A 16,519-nucleotide genomic window follows, 5' to 3' on the forward strand; every position below is an offset into this window, starting at 1 on the left:
TGGGTGTCTCAGGCTCTGCTCTCTCCCTGCTCTCATCCTACCTCAACGACCGCACTTACCGGGTAACTTGGAGAGGATCTGTGTCTGAACCTTGTCCTCTCACTACTGGGGTCCCTCAAGGTTCCGTCCTGGGTCCCCTCCTCTTCTCTCTGTACATCAACTCTCTCGGCTCTGTCATTCACTCACATGGCTTTACCTACCACAGCTATGCTGATGACACCCAACTAATCCTCTTTTCACCAATCTGAAACACAGGTAGCAGCACGAATATCTGCCTGTCTGACTGACATCTCTCAGTGGATGTCCGCACACCACCTGAAAATCAACCTTGACAACACCTAGCTACTTTTCCTTCCAAGGAAAGGCTCTCCCACCCATGACCTGACTATTACATTTGACAACTCCGTGGTAGCCCCCACCCAGACTGCTAGAAACCTGTGTGTGACACTCGACAGTCAACTTTCCCTTACTGCCAACATTACTGCAACAACCCACTCATGTAGATACATGCTGCACAACTTTAAGAGAATACATCCCCTTCTCACTCAGAGATGGCACAGGTTCTGGTCCAGGCTCTGGTCATCTCATGCCTAGACTATTGCAACTCCCTCCTGGCTGGTCTACCTGCTAGTGCCATCCGACCTCTGCAGCTCATACAGAATGCAGCCTAATTTGTAAATACTAACCCTAATACAGTCTATGGCTACAACACAGAAATGAACCAGCTCCACACAGCACTGAACATTACAAATTTATTTGGTGACTGAGAAAACATTAATTGTAGATCTGCATTATAAAAAACAATATTAATACAGAGAGGCACACGAGTAGATTAATGACATCAGCTATTCATATGTTAATTTCCCTTTATCTGTATTATTCAGTTTTGAAGTGCTGCACAATGAAGCCTTGTCATGTCCGGCACAGAAAACACTTGTTTAGGTAAGAATTAGTGGATGATTCTAGATCGTGGTGGCAGCTGATTGTGATTTATGATTTTGAGTCCGCACATCTGCTTTCCTCAATCTTCTGACAAACTGAAAGGAAAGAAAGAAAAGTAACATTTCAGTTTTAGTTTGAACTGATACATTATTAATACCTGCAGAGATATTGAAAACATATGAGCTTTTAAACCAATATCCATAAATATCTGGACTCACTCTGTTGTATGCAGTGTGTATGTTTGGTTCTTTGTTAGGTCCAGGAGCGCTCTGATGTCTGAGTCCTCCAGCCTGTTGCCCATCAGATGCAGCTCTGCCAGATATTTGGGATTGGACCTCAGGGCACTGATCAGGGACTGAATGCTCTTCGAGGTCAGGCCACAGGTCTGCAGGCTGGAGAGAAACAAAACCAGTCCAGGAGATCTTCATCAACACCAACTAAATTAAACTCTACAAGTTCATAATCCAAAAAGGGCTGACTTAGCGAGTCTCAGAGAGAGAATTAAGTCAAAATTTCTTAATAGATGTGTCTTGATGTAGATGTACATTTTAGACCTTCATTCAAAGTTAGGAGTCGAAAATGTAATATTGATGTGTCATTTTGCAATATGCATTACAGTTCAGGTATCCCATCAGAACCAGTATCAGAAAATGTCAAATTACTCCCAAACCTACATTTCAAATGTGTTTGTGTTTTGATAACATATGAAGCAGGATGGAGGTCAATTCAGATTCATATTGGAAATGGCGATATGTCAAATTAGAATGCACCAGTAAATAGAACTGGCCACTAACTTAAGTTTCAGTGCATGTCTTACAACATTTATATATCAAATGGTCCATAGAGAAACATACACCCCACTTTACTTTTCCATAGCCCAGTGCCAACTGACCATTCCACATCAGGGTGACTGACAGGGGTAAAATACTGAATAGCTATAAATTAAAAAACAATTACAACCAAATATATAGAGCTTGAGTCAAGAAAATATACATATAATAAACCAATTCTTAAAAATAAATGCAAATCTTCTCTTCATTGTTCATTCTGTAAAATAAAAGTTTTCATATCGTTGTATATCAGCCAACTTTAACACAGATAATCATATTTCTGTTAATGGCTCATATTGGTCAATATTATTTTAAATATTGATTATTGCTCAAATTTTTGGACTGACCTGTCCCAGGTGTAATATGCCTCTCACCCAGTGTCAGCTGGGATTGGCAACCCTCGGTGGGTAAACGGCATTGATATTAGATGGATCTTTGCAATTTTCAACAAAGACGATGCTGCTCAAGCTCTCTGAAGTATTACAAATATAGTGACTGCTAGTTCCTTGGAGTAAAACTCACCACAAGTTTGAACTGAAAACAATACATTTCTATTTGGGAGAGTTACTTCTTTGACAAGCGAAATAATTAAATTAAGAACTTACGACAGCTTCTGAAGTTTACACTGAGGGTTTCTGAGTCCCACGCAGAGTTTCCTTAGTCCCTTGTCCTGCAGGTCATTTTCAGACAGATCCAGCTCAGTCACGCTGCCAGTCTTTGATGCAAGTGTTGATGCAAGCTCAGCGCAGCAGCCATGAGTGAGGCTGCAGCGGCTCAGGCTGACATGAAACAAAAAAGCAATGTTAAAACATACTGTTCTCAAAACACAACACAAAAAATATATTGTTGTGAATTTTGATAAAAAATTATTCACTTGAGAGTTTGCAGGTAGCTGAAGGGATTCTTCAGAACAGCCAAAAAATATTTGACCCCGTCATCTCCCAAGCTGTTCATGCTGAGATTGAGGTCTAATATCATAGATGGCAAAAAGCTACAACTGCCTGCAGTGATTCCACATCTTGAGATGCTGAGGGGAAATAAAAGACAATGTCATTGGTTGATGGTTTAGGCAAATTAAGTGATTAATACGTGAGCATTTTAGCTGGAAGCTGAAGAAAAAGCCTTTATCTCATAACAACTTAATGAAGCAGTGAAAAAGAAAATTATCCATTTACAGTATTTTCATTTATTTTTAGCCTCTTTAGACAATGGGGTCCTGACTTTCAGTTGGACTTTCACACATGAACAACGCAGTAGGAGACTCTCTGCTGAGACACGTTCACAACAGAAATTTACAGCGTATTCAGGTGAGGGGTGGCACAGCATGCAAGAGGCAGGACTTTATGTAGGATTTCAACTGCGGAGATCAGGTGTTTTGTTTATAGCACATCACACCAGTGTCAGCCCGCATCACAAAAGCCCATGAATCTTGTCTTTCCAAGTTGACATCATCCTTGATGTCTTATACGTGTATGGTTCCTCTTTTTCATTCTCAGATATTTCTACTGTTTTGCAGCCGCGCATGTTAGAAATGTCATCAATCCATGCACTTGCTCAGGGTGAATCCTCCGGACTATCTCCTACTGTGTTCTCACATGGGCTCATTCGAACATTACAGCCCCTCCACATAATTTCAGGAGATTTCCAGAGTTCAATGCATGCCTGAAAGCAGTTTAAGTGAAAAAAAGAGACTGAGACTTCCTTACTTGAGTTTTTCGAGAGGACACCATTCACTATTGCCAATGGAGAGGAGCGTTAACCCTTCATCTTCCAAGTTGTTGTTGCTCAGGTTGAGTTCCGACAGGGTGTTTTCTTCACGCCTCAGAGCTTCCCCGATGGCTCTGCAGCTTGACGCGGTGAGTCCACAGTGGTACATCCTGCCGCAGAGAAGTGAGCAGATGCAAAAAGTTATCCAGTAAACCTAAACTGCACCAGATGTTGTGGCTGCAGGGTGTATATTAAGTCATACTCACTCCAGCTTTGTCAGCTTTGAAATATCAAACTTTTTAAAGATCTCACTGGCCCCCTTGTCTCCGACCATATTGATGCTTAGATCTAACACACTCAGGCTGTCAGAGTTCTTTTCCAGAGCTGAGGCCAGATAGGAGCAGCCCCTCTCCTCAATGTTGCACTGTGATAGTCTATAAGGACAAAGACACAGTAACAGAACAGAAATATTTAGAGCAATGAGTAAAATGAGGATTTAAAATGTATTATTATTTTATCTGGTTTTATACCCAGAAAGGGGGAACAAAAGTTTTTTTGATAACACTTACTTGAGTGCTAATAGCTGGCATTCAGGAGATCTCAAACCATTTGAAAGGTGCTGTAGTCCATTGTCTCCTATGTTATTCCTGCTGAGATCCAGCTGCCGTAGTCTCTGGGACTGACTCAGGGCCGTGGCTAGGTATTTACTGCCTTGGGAGGTCACTTCACAGCCTTGCAAACTGAGCGTTCTCAGTCTGCAGTTTTGATTGTTCAGCCCCTCCACGAGTGTCTTCACTCCACTGTCACTGATGTTGTTGTATCCTAGGTCCAGCTCTTTCACAAATGACTCTGTTGAGCTCAGGACAGCTGCCAAAGCTGGACAACACTTGTCCGTCAGGTTAGAGAATCCCAGCCTGAGAGGAGAAGAGAGTTACTGACACGGGGAAAAATGGTGCCCAAAGGAGGGCTGGTAATATTCTACATCATTGGTCAACAAATCCCATGAAAAGACCAGAACCAAGAAAGAATTGAATCAACTAAACACTGCCTAATTATGCTTTTATTCCTCTGTATAATTGATCAATTGATAATTGATTCATTTTTGAAAAACTATTCTATAAAAACACCAGCACATCAGCCTTACGGTTACACCAACTAACAGTTTCCTTGATTACTGTATTATCAGTTACTTGCACACACACTGAAATGATGCTGTTAATTCACACTCTAAATAAATTGTATTTATTTATTTGCCAAAAACTACAGGGTCCAGCTGTTTGAGGAAACAACTGACCACATTAAAAATTTAGGCTACAGTATATATTTATGACCCATTTTTTATAGATGTGCAATTGACATCTTAGTGCTACAGACATTAAGAAAAATTAGGTATAGAATACTAGCGTTTAATTAACAATATGAAGCACAAATTATTTAACAGCAAATTGATTTCTCTTTTGATCTCACATTAACTCTTTCTCATGTGCCGAGTTCCGTTGTTTGTCACGTGTCTTCATAGACTTCATTGAATGAATGAAGATATAATGTAAAACAATGAGAAGTCAAAGTAAAACTTTCCGTTTAAGCTGTGTTTAGAATAGAATTTATAACATTGAGTCTAAGTGTAGGGACCATAGCACTTTTTAGACTTGGTCCCCCTAGTGTTTCTACTACACAGTAGGACAATCACAGACAGACCCCAATAACTGACCTGATATGGATGTAAGTGCAGTCAATGTGAAGAGACAGTGCACCGAAATCCCAAAGAAAACATTGTGGGTCCCTTGCCTTATAAATAGTTTTGCTTTTATTTGAATGTGGCCACCAGAAAAATATGATAGAAACAAAAGGATGCATGTATGGAATGTAAATGGATGAATCCAATTGAAAAAAACTTACATGACTTTGGTTGATTTCATGATGGCTGGTAGCTCTCGGAGGACACTTTCGTCACTTCTCATGGATACATCCATCACAAATTTCGGCCTCTTCCAATCATAAGCTATGGTCCTTTGGATCAAGAGATGCCAATGCAATGGTGCGAAACCCTCAATTGGTGAGAAGCCATACTTTAGGAAGAGCTTGATCTCATGTACGAAAGCATTGCGGTCATATTCCCTCAGACAGTGGAGCAGACCCACTGCCCTGAAAGTCATAACTTTCTCAAGGATCGTCTTCTTGGTGTATTTAAACAGCTGATTATTGGGCTGAAACATTCGACGCTCTTTAAGAAGGCCAAATATGAAACGCAGGAAGACATCCATTTTCCCTGCATCACTTCGCAATGCCTCGTCCAGTATTGCCTGACAATGAGTAGACGGGAAAGATGATGCCTGAATGTCGTCCACTTTAGCACATGCGGCGAAGAAGTCCCGAAAGCTTGAGTGACCGAAGCGAAACACTGAGGCAAACACCCCTTTCTCTTCCATCAACATAAGTGGACATTTCTTGGCAAAGGTTGACGCTTCCTTTACACTTATGTCACATTTTAGAAGATCTTCCTCATATATTACGTTTCGCTCTGTCAACCGAAGCAGTGCCATCCTTTGCAGCTTGGGAATAATATCAGAGTTTGATGTTTTCATTAGAACTGTGTAAATCTGGGTCAGATTTAAAGGACTGATTTTAAATTTATTTTTTTCGTTACATAAATAACTCTCCAAAACAAGTGCCATGATGATGCATATTCGAGGTATCAGACAAAGGGAGGCCAGACTCCATGAGATTTTCACATGGTCGATTGCTCTGTTAGCCATATCATTATCATTGAGAGTTGAGTGGAACTTCTCCATCTTCTGCACATCACTGAACCCTTGTAGTTGAGTCTCTTTCAGCAAGTATTCACCAGGGATTTGTCCTGCTGCTGCATACCCGGTTGTTATCCAGATGTGAGCATTGGGAAGTAAAGTCCCCCTGATCAAGCTGGTTATGAGTACATCCACAGTGGCTACTTCATAAACATCCCTCACTGGTGGAGCGTCAAATTTTAGCTGGTGATGGTACTCATCCAGTCCATCAAAGACGAACCACACATCCTTTCGATTTAGACTGGAAGCGTCAATATTCTTCACTCCTGGGAAAAGTGACTGTAGAAGTAAGATCAAAGGCATCTTTTGTTTCAGCATACTTAACTCCCAGAATGTGAAAGGGAACATGAGGTGGATATCCTGGAACCCTGTCCCCTCAGCCCATTCCAGAGCACAGCTTCGCACAGTTGTGGATTTTCCAACTCCACACACTCCAAGAGTGATGATGGTTTTTTTGCTGCTTTTATGTTTGCAGTCACATGATAAAATGTCAGTGAGCGGGACGGTTGCGAAAGGGTGAAGGCAGGAATATTCAACATATCTAAACTCTTGCTGGTCCAAATCAGAAAATTGGTAGTCGTGCTTGAGATTCCGATAGCAAAGTCTTGAAGGCAGTATTACTTCTTCATATAGTACGTCATATTTTTCCTCCAGTATACTTTTGAGAATGGTTTGATGGTCCATCACAGAGGCAGAGGTTCCTGAAAAGATGAGAAGATAATGAGTGTAAAAAAACCAGAAGCTATGAGTTAATGTTCAACGTTGCTATTCAACAACAGTAGTCTTGACGGAACGGAGCCAAATTTTTTCATTATTAGGACAAAAAGATCTATATGCTTGTTTTCAAAAGTCATTCTTATTCCTGCAAAACTTACTGGGTGATGTGGCTGAAAATGTATATTTAATAAAATTGTTCAGTTGATATGGATAACTATCATGAGACACATAAGTTTTTGCTTGAGTCAGGGTTGTGGTTTTAAACTCTTCTTCATTAGCAGAGAATGACCATCACTTTTACAAATCTGAGGTAGTGGAGTTATGTGTTATACCTCCTTAACGCATATGTACTATTTTGGTTCAGCTTTTGTTGTATTGCTGTTGGTGAAAATTATATTACAATAACTATTAATATTGTTTTATTGACCAGCCCTAGGATTTACATAATGTATTTTCTAAGTGCTGCTTATATCATCTTGAACAAACAGCCACTGAAGACCATGTTATTTTAAATCACAACAATGATTAAGGCTTCTGAACGGAAGCATACTGATGTCACACTAGAAAAAGAAACAACGATCATTATCACCTGATAAAAAGATATTTATCATCATCAAATATATCATATTTATTATAACCAGGAAGAGACCATGTATGTCTATTGATTTTGGTAACCCCACAGTACTCAGGAGTGAATATATTGAATATTTTTGTAGTATGCGTTTTCAGCGTTGCACTTTGTAGTGCAACGTCCACTCGTCTCACGCCTACTGTACTGGATTTCATCCTGACAGGATTTCGGCTTGTTTTGATGGAAAATAAAGCTGTCACTGGTTGTATACCTCATTCTGATTGTAAGCAGGCTTTGTTTGTGATTTAACATTTCATTTTTTTGTTATTCATCCAATCTGTGGATATCTTGCCAACTTTACCTCAGTGTTTTGAGCCAGCCACAGTGAACATAATGGGAAGTTTACCTCTACCCAAGACCTGATGATATGATAACAGTAAACTTCCCATGTTATAGTTTTATACTGATCTTCTTGTTTTCTGGTGTGACAGCAATATGCTTCCATACCTCTGAGATAATTGCTGTGGTTCCATTACATTCATTTCATTTTCCATCAAGACTAATGCTGTGGATTTCATCGAGGATCAGTAACTTTCCAAAACATCCCCATTGCAGATTCAGAGGAGAAGAACTCATAAAGAGCAGACAAACAAAATGAAATCTAGGTCACACGACACAGTTGGACTAGCAAGAACAAAGTGCAGATGTGACGTTAGATAGGTCTGTATCAAACATCCACGGTCTGGATTCACAATGCAGAACAGACACGTTTACCCGACATAAGCTTTAAAACGTGCATTCCCCTTCTCCTATTACACACCTCATATGGGGATGAGAAGTTAGTGATCAATATGTGCACACGTGGCGATCTGTTCACTCACTAGATGTCCCCTCTATAGTCAGCCCCTCCACACACACCGTAACACGTGTAGACCTGAGGAAGACACTGACTGCAGCCTATTACTTACATATTGATTAACACTGCAGTTTAGTAAACCACCAGTTAAAAAGGTGATCAAAATAATAATAATAATACATCGTATTTATATAGCGCTTCTAAAAAAAACTTAAATTACTGTAGAACTCAGGTTAAGAACTTAAACCATAAACATGAAGACACGAGCGGCACAATTCGCACGTGACTTACGTCACATCCGTTAGCGGCTGCTAGGAGTTAACCACTCGCTGGTGCTAACACTGCTAGTTGCTAACACTGCTAGTTGTAGCTGTCGATGACAATGAGTTGTGTTTAGAATATTTATTAAAGATGTGGGGACAAACTTACCACGAGTGCATGAGCCTACTTGTCCGGAAACGGACACCACACAGCGACGCTGACTGAGAGTTGGCGAAAACCTCAAAGTCTTCTTCAAAGTCTGAAATAAAGTCCGCTGTGATGAAGTGGGGATCAAAGCTACATCCGTTACTCAAGTGGGTAGAACATGGGGGATTTGAACCCGAGCCAGTCACACGGTCACACGCGCTGTCACTCACAACACATTGTTTCTAAGCGTTCAGTTACTAACGTGTTACACTGATTTTAAAAAAGCGACCTATCGGTAAATGTGACGTCACAAGTACGGAGTCCCTGAAGTCCCAAAAGACCATGTGCTTTTATCTTATGCGCACAAGATAATATCATAATATCATGTTGCTACAAGTTAAATAAGTTGTGCACACAGAGTTAATATCTGCTTAGTAAAGACATAACTGGCCGATGCTTGAAGACAACATTAAGTTGTGTGTACAGCTTTTAAGAGTTTGTTCATTTCTCAAGTATTATGATTGAAGCACAGTCCTTCTGTCTGCTGAGCCTGTTTTCCTTCAGTGTGAGCAGCAACAATCCTGTGTCTCTGTGCAAGAGCAAGATCATTTCATTGTATAACATTCCCAGGTGAATATACAACTTTATTAGTTGAGTTTTCTCCAAGCGATGGTACAAATCTAGTGGCTGTGTGCATCTGAGTGATTAAATCACAGACATCTTAGGTAATATCTTGTGCGCACAAGTTAAAAAAATATAATCTTTTGGGCCTTCAGGGGCTCTGTACAATTGCTCAGTCTGTGAATGCATGAATGAATTAAAGAGGTAAAAAAATAATTGATTAATTTAGATAAACAAAAATAATTGAACTAAATGAAGTAATTATAAATAATAAATAATATCAATAATGGAAAATTGTGACTGCCCGTGAAACTATTTCAGAGATTTATTTTGAGACTTAAACAATTAATAATTTCTCATTACCACTGACTGTCATTGAGAAACTACCTGTTTCCACAGACTAATTCCACTTCATAAGAAATTCACCACCTCAGAGTGTCACCCAGAAAATACCAGGACTTTCTAATTAAGATTTTTAGATTTAAAGCCTTCAAAATTATCACATTTTCAAATTCTTCCTAATTTCACTTCACAATGAGAAGTTTACCACCTGTCACCCAGACAATATCAGGACACTCAAATCTTGAATTTTCAGAATTTTTGAATTTTTTAGTCATGAGGAATGTGCCCTTCAGAAGCATTCAAACACAATTAAGGAGAAAACGTCAGCCAGATAACTATATGATGTCATACAGTCAGCTGCAGCTCGTTTAATAAATATTCCTATATGTTAAGTAGTCCATATTTATAATGACAATTGTTTCAGATCCTCTCTGACTGAAACCTGGTCCTGACCTGTGTCTCACAATTCACGTTAAACAGTCTCTGACATGCGTGTTCCACTGGAAACAACAAGTTCATTTCAAATCTAACTTACCCATCAATTCATTTTATTAAAGTGAAAGTACTCACTGTGCAACAGGCTGTGTTTCTAATATTGTAGCTGCCTCCTGGAGCAAGCATTACTCTATTTATATACAGAAAGGGTGTTTTGTGTATTTGTCTCTGTAAAATATATAGCATTACACAGAAACAAGGTTAGCAGGTTATCAGTATAATATATACAAGCTGTAGAGAGGAGCATAAACGATATTGTCGCTATTTTCAGTTCCTTGCGCTCAAACGCTCCTTCCAAAAACGGACTGAAGAGGGCAGTGTTTCTTCTCCCAGCATGCAGCCTTTCGGAGCTCAATTTGAATAGTAGAAGAAGAAGCTCTTCCTTCTCCCCCTGGTGCACTAGCTGATGAACCTTCAACTGGACACAAAATGCTTTTTAGTTTGCAAACACACGTAGTGAGTTAAGTCGTGTTGGAGATCGAGAGACGTCGCCTGGTGAGTCGGTTGATATTTGTCAACATCTACGAGGTAGAAAAGCTACAGCGGGAGTTCTCCGTCAATGTTAGCTTACATGCTAACATCGGCTGCTGTGCCTGAAGCAGGAGCGTGTTGACGGTCTGCTGCTCCTGTCAGAGCCCCAGGATGAAGGTGAAGATCCGGCAGTGGAACGGGGTGGCCTCCTGGCTCTGGGTGGCCAATGATGAAAACTGTGGGATCTGCAGGATGCCCTTCAATGGCTGCTGCCCGGACTGTGAGTATGAGAGAGCCGAGCTTTGAATATCGATGAGTCAATGAATGAACGCGTCTATTCGCGGTGCTTGGAGCGGATAAAAGGCCGAAGACAAACTTTGAAAGTTTAATGTCACTTATTAGGGACGACTGATTTGGTTTCCACACAAGACGTTAACACGTATAATGAAATGGAATATTATATGTATGTTTTTTTAAGACAATCAAAGGGAAAGTTGGCTTCTTTTTCATTATATCATTCATAACTTGCTCATATTTATATTATTTTTGTTTAAATCCTTTAGAGGTGACAAAGATATTTCACCTCACTCTTTTTCATTGTGGTGCCCACTGTCCACGTGTCAAGAGATGTGAATCAGTGCCTTTAAAGAGATTAAAGAGATTGGCACCACATTCCTTTACCCAGATTTAGTGCAGGAGTGAGGATGTCTCCCAAATATTGGGAAATATGATTGCAATAGTCAATAGTCAAAAATCACTTGAAACCTAACATACAGAGAGTGGGGGTCACCATGAACAAGGCTGAGGTCAAATAGATACTAGGATTAAAAAATATATATATTTAATATGAGCAAGTAATTAGTGATATAATGAAAATTGAGCAGACTTTCCTTTTAATTTTCGTTAAATTTCTAAAGTAAAATCTTTTGAAACTTGACATATAGACATGTTATAGCAACAAAGAAGATAAAAAATGTTGGAAACATCAGTAAAAGTAATAAATAAATAAACGTACAATATAAAGAATACACTGAATGGAATATAAACAATGTAACACAATTGCACATATAAGATATTGAAATTGGAGAGATAGAAAATGCATATTGCAGAGTTACATTAGTTTAAACCAGAGTGTGGTATATTGAGTGTCTGTGGTTGACTGGGAGCAGTGCAGACATTGTGCAGACATTGACAGCAAGGATCTGCTGTCAATGTCAAAATATCAAAACTTTAATCTTGCAATTTTAAAGGTCCCTTTTATATCAAATTTAGAGACCTGAACTTATTTCTCAGTATCTTTTTAGGTAAAGTGAAACACCACCACCCACTATTAAGTTGGAACTGTAATATGAAACATCTTTTGCAGGCAAAGTGCCTGGAGACGACTGTCCGCTGGTCTGGGGTCAGTGCTCCCATTGTTTCCACATGCATTGCATCTTGAAATGGCTGAACTCGCAGCAGGTCCAGCAGCAGTGCCCCATGTGCCGACAGGAGTGGAAGTTCAAGGAGTGAACCAACAGAGGTGGTGCTGCTGTCTGCCCACATAGACTTTCACAGAAGCCTGTTCACGTGCTCCATTTCTGTTTCAGCTGTAAATAATGTGTTTAGATAATGTTTTTGTACTTATTCATCTGATTCAATGCAAAGGACATTTGGAATAAATTGCATTTTGCTTATAAAGATATGTAATTGAATAAAACACACATTAATTCTGTGCCTGTCACTTTGCACGATGCATCAGTGTGGCTGACTACCAGAGTTTCCCAGAAGCCTTTATAGCTGCAGTTTGGAATCATATGACCTGAATTTCAGTTTGCAGCTGATTGATTCTGACTTTAATCCTTTTTGATGAGATTAACCACTTTGTTTTGTGTTTCCAGTAATGACTCTGAAGAGGCCCTTATTGGGTAGTTTATATCTGGTTCAGAATGTTCCTTTTGTCATATGTTTATACATTTCGAAAACATATCCATTCTGACTTCAACCTTAGAAAGTGACTATGTTAGAAAACGGGGACTATTTATCCATCCAGTAGTCGTTGAGGCCGCTCTTACATTCATATACTGTAGATATGGAAGTGTTGTGATGCTGATGATCTGCTGACCTAGGTCTCATTTCTTGTTTTGTTGATACAAAAAGTAGATTTCTGCAGGTGTCCTTTCATTTCTACACTGCTATGTGGGTTTGTCCACAATCCTTCGAGAAGTTAAGATCTGCTTCAGAGAGCATTTTATCACTTTGAGTCTGAGGATGAAAATCAACACTTTAAGTGTTTGTTGAAACCAACACATTTGGTCCATTGATCATAATAACCCTGATAAGGGTTGTTGACTGAATCTGTAGCTTCCTTTCTCATTGTGAATTTATTCCTGGACACTGAGTCGTGAACATAAACAGAAGCTGAAAGTGATTAATGCTTATTCAAGAGTTCATTGCAGCACTAGTTAGGTTGTTCCACACTATGCTGGGAAATTAAAGAAATGGTATACAAAGTTTATTTAAAAAAGCAATGTATAAAAAGTCATTTACAAACAACTAAAAGTGAATACAGCTAATTAACTGAAACTTATGTAGAGGCAACAATAGAAAAACGTCCTTCTGATCAACTGTGTTACCAAGTCAGACAACACAAGCCTGTTTGGTTTTTCTAATCTTAGCAGACAGAGGAAGTGCAAATGAGCTGAGCAGCAACAACAGCTTCAGGTTTCACAACATTCACAAACCCTCTTAATTCCAGTGACATGCCAAATAACATCAACAACTCCACATCAAACGATTCATTCAGTTCACCACAGTATAAAAGGATCTGAAGCTCTCATAGGACACAGTAAACCTCAGATCAAGGGATCAGAGAGGAGCTGCTACCGGCCAAAGGTTCCCTCCACTCTGGAGGCAGCCTACTGTCTCTGTCAGCCCTCCATCCAACAGACATCCACAGTCCTTGACCTCCTGAGCTGAGGCAGCTCACAAAATCAGCATGCTGGGCTGACGTGGCCTTTTCTGTCTATGGCTGCAGCGCAGTCAGACGACTGGGCGTTAGAGTTTGTAGCTTTAAAAGCCCAGGGTGCTCAGTCGTTCACCGCCAGCCCAAAGAGCTCCAGCAGCTCCTTGTTGTCCGGGTCGATGAGGTCAGCCGGCTTCTCCCCACAGTCGTTCTCCAGCTCTGGGTCAGCACCCAGCGACAGAAGGTAGCTGAAAGGAAACAGTATGAATAAAAGGTATCAAATCTTGCTGATTTGCAACATTGGTAAACTCAATGCAAGTTTCTACCATGCTTCAGTGTCAGGAAGGTCAGTGAGGTGCAAGAATGCAGCAGATCCTCCAGCTTCTCTTACCTCTATGGCGTAGGAGAGCTGTGCAGCCAATGTGTGTGTGTTGGTATGTGCTTGCCATAGTTTACACATGTAATCGTAGTTGCCTCCAATGGCTTAATTATGGGAAAAATAAGTGTAATCATCAGCAACACCTTTGTTTCTCACCTTTTTAGACTAAAAAGTGAAACTTTGTGTCTTTCAAAAATAAAACACCACTGCTCAGTTCAAAAATACTCTGACATTGCTCTGGTATGACCAGTAGGTTTTGGTTGCTGATACAAACTTTTATAGATATTTCTCTATAATGAAACTTTTGCTGACTTTGACTCTTCTCTACTTGTGCTGATGTTGCACTCTTTTCATAATTGTCTAAATTACAGTCTCACTCTGAAGTGAAATAGAGATTTGATTCTCTTTTGTTCAATATAAAAAAAGACTGGATGCTCACCGTGCAATGTGTGGGAAACTGTCGCTGCAGGCCATGTGCAGAGGGGTCCATCCGTCCTCGTCTCGCTGGAGGATATCTGCTCCGTGGTGGACCAGCAGTTTGACACACTCCAGGTTCCCAGACAGGACAGACTCGTGAATTGCAGCCATACCTGCATAAAGAGGCGAAAATTAGTTTTGGTCAAGATGTTTGTCGTCTCACAAGCAGGATCTCTTAACTGCATGAGCGAATCACAGATCAGTGTTATGGTAGAGTTTCAGGGGCTCACCAGAGTGGTAGATGGTGTCCAGGGTGACTCTCCTGGCTCTGATGAAAAGTCCAATCCTCTCCAGTTCGCCGTGTCGCACATAGTCCTGAAAAACTATATCATTGGAGAAGTGGACACTGCGGGTCTCCTTCAGAGAAACAGATCTCTTGCAGCTGACTGGGACTCCACAGTCCTTGGCGTAAGTATTTATTCCCATGGTCTGGGACACAGGGCACTGATACTTCATCCTAGTCAAATTCAGTCTTCCCTTTGTTTTTGCAGAAAATCTGATAAATTCCGACAAGACTTTTACAACAATGAAGTTTGACTCGTTCAAATCTCAGAGACCAGAGCAGATTTTCTGAGAGATGTCAGTTGTGGACCTGCAGAAAGATCAGTCTGTTATGCTCTTGCTGGTCAGTGTATTGACATAGGAGCTGTTGCCCTGAGGGCCAGTGGGTCTCTTTATACTCTCTGTCTGCCTATTTTAAGAGGCTTAGCTTCAGTGACGAGACCTGGAAGATGAGCAGCCTACTCGTCAGGGCCCTCCCACTAACCTGTGACAATCCTGTGATACAGCTCATGTCGCAGGTCATGACAGCCAGTAACCTCTGCATCTGTGGTCACCCCCCACATACTCAGATGCTGCCCCCATTAAGATAGTGGTGACATCCACCCTGGTCAGAGGGAGGGGGAGGCTGGGGGCTTCTAGTAAACACCAGACATGATAAAGGGGGATGACTGCCGGAGCGTGTTGGTGCTGTGTGGACTGTTGACATACACCGTCTAAGAGGCTGCAGTCTTCTTAATCATGTACTATGTTAGTCGCTGATGTGACACACAGGAAGGGTGCTGCTCATTTACAAATGACTATGATTTGCTTCATCAACATACAGGGAAAATGATGACACAAAATGTAAAGATGCAAACCAAACACTGTCATTCAGGCTTTTTAGATGTGATGATTTGATATTTTGATATACTTTGTGTTAAATTAGGGAAAGTTTTTTGTGTTTTAATTGTTAAATAAGAAAACAAATGGAATTTGAAGACATCACATTGAGCTCTGAGAAATTGTGATGGCAATCTTTTTTAACCACACCTGCAGCATGGGGTTGACCTCATGGATCCAGTCTGGGATCGCATGGTCCCCACACACGGACATGTTCATGCCCTGACTCTTTAGTCTTTTGCCATGGGTTCACATATTTGGTTCAAATCCCCTTGAGGAAGTTTGTCTTGGGCTCAGAGTTACTGCTAATTGTCAAAAACATATGATCTCCAAGCTGGTTGGACAGATTGTTAAATCTGGTGTTAACATGTTCCCCATAGTTCTTCAGATGGTTTATCAGAGTACAGAAGTGAATGTGCACAGAACATTCCCACATCAGCCTCAGAGTGACTTCTCTGTCCCTGCTAATCAGCTGTAGCATCTACCTGCTGAACAAGTTAGCAAGTCACTGTAACAGTATCAGCACCATGTCAGCATTTGGCTCAAAGCACTGCTATGCTTAAATAGCTAAGTGTCGTAAAAGCAAATATAGTATAGGGTTAGGGCCTGGGTTTGTAGTCTCTACTAGTAGTCTAGTATAGTATACTTTAGTCTAGTATAGCTAAGTCTCTCATATGGAGCTCAGTATTTCTAAAATCCTATCTGAGCTTAGTTATGTTAGCATAGTTGTTTTTAGCTCATTGCTAGCTTAAACAGGCAGAAAGTTTACCATGTTCACCATCGTAGTTTAG

General features: G+C 40.5%; 3 protein-coding genes across 4 annotated transcripts; 1 reads left to right on the forward strand and 2 right to left on the reverse strand.

Moving 5' to 3' along the window:
- Positions 1-883: 883 nt before the first annotated feature.
- On the reverse strand, positions 884-9,133 carry LOC117759671 (NACHT, LRR and PYD domains-containing protein 3-like). Of its 2 annotated transcripts, none has more exons than XM_034581912.1 (9): positions 8,859-9,133; positions 5,379-6,992; positions 4,049-4,393; positions 3,746-3,913; positions 3,479-3,649; positions 2,647-2,799; positions 2,378-2,551; positions 1,161-1,334; positions 884-1,037 (listed from the first exon to the last, which is right to left on the reverse strand). In XM_034581912.1, exons 2-9 carry the CDS (start codon positions 6,968-6,970, stop codon positions 1,022-1,024), a joined length of 2,793 nt encoding a protein of 930 aa, XP_034437803.1. In that variant the 5' UTR covers positions 6,971-6,992; positions 8,859-9,133; the 3' UTR covers positions 884-1,021. The 2 variants fall into 2 exon arrangements, with proteins under 2 accessions (XP_034437803.1, XP_034437793.1); XM_034581902.1 differs by having other exon boundaries at positions 5,379-6,988; positions 8,854-9,133.
- Positions 9,134-10,647: 1,514 nt separating this feature from the next.
- On the forward strand, positions 10,648-12,481 carry anapc11 (APC11 anaphase promoting complex subunit 11 homolog (yeast)). Its single transcript, XM_034581959.1, has 2 exons — positions 10,648-11,047; positions 12,134-12,481. The coding sequence occupies exons 1-2, from the start codon at positions 10,939-10,941 to the stop codon at positions 12,277-12,279; spliced, it is 255 nt and encodes an 84-aa protein (XP_034437850.1). The 5' UTR covers positions 10,648-10,938; the 3' UTR covers positions 12,280-12,481.
- A 765-nt stretch (positions 12,482-13,246) lies between these two features.
- Positions 13,247-15,221, reverse strand: ppp1r27b (protein phosphatase 1, regulatory subunit 27b). The gene is made up of 3 exons (XM_034581947.1): positions 14,798-15,221; positions 14,530-14,680; positions 13,247-13,959 (listed from the first exon to the last, which is right to left on the reverse strand). The coding sequence occupies exons 1-3, from the start codon at positions 15,021-15,023 to the stop codon at positions 13,836-13,838; spliced, it is 501 nt and encodes a 166-aa protein (XP_034437838.1). The 5' UTR covers positions 15,024-15,221; the 3' UTR covers positions 13,247-13,835.
- Positions 15,222-16,519: the final 1,298 nt, after the last annotated feature.

Source organism: Hippoglossus hippoglossus, chromosome 1, assembly GCF_009819705.1.
Source record: "Hippoglossus hippoglossus isolate fHipHip1 chromosome 1, fHipHip1.pri, whole genome shotgun sequence".
NCBI lineage: Eukaryota > Metazoa > Chordata > Actinopteri > Pleuronectiformes > Pleuronectidae > Hippoglossus > Hippoglossus hippoglossus.

Coding starts and splice junctions, on each gene's coding strand:
- LOC117759671 (XM_034581912.1), bottom strand. CDS start 6,970: ATGGACCATCAAACCATTCTCAAAAGTATACTGGAGGAAAAATATGAC. Junction 4,394..5,378: donor ATGAAATCAACCAAAGTCAT/GTAAGTTTTTTT, acceptor TTCTCCTCTCAG/GCTGGGATTCTCTAACCTGA. Junction 2,800..3,478: donor TGTCCTCTCGAAAAACTCAA/GTAAGGAAGTCT, acceptor ATTTCCCCTCAG/CATCTCAAGATGTGGAATCA.
- anapc11 (XM_034581959.1), top strand. CDS start 10,939: ATGAAGGTGAAGATCCGGCAGTGGAACGGGGTGGCCTCCTGGCTCTGG. Junction 11,048..12,133: donor CAATGGCTGCTGCCCGGACT/GTGAGTATGAGA, acceptor CATCTTTTGCAG/GCAAAGTGCCTGGAGACGAC.
- ppp1r27b (XM_034581947.1), bottom strand. CDS start 15,023: ATGAAGTATCAGTGCCCTGTGTCCCAGACCATGGGAATAAATACTTAC. Junction 14,681..14,797: donor GGACACCATCTACCACTCTG/GTGAGCCCCTGA, acceptor CTCTTTATGCAG/GTATGGCTGCAATTCACGAG. Junction 13,960..14,529: donor AGTTTCCCACACATTGCACG/GTGAGCATCCAG, acceptor GTTTCCTTTCAG/CTACCTTCTGTCGCTGGGTG.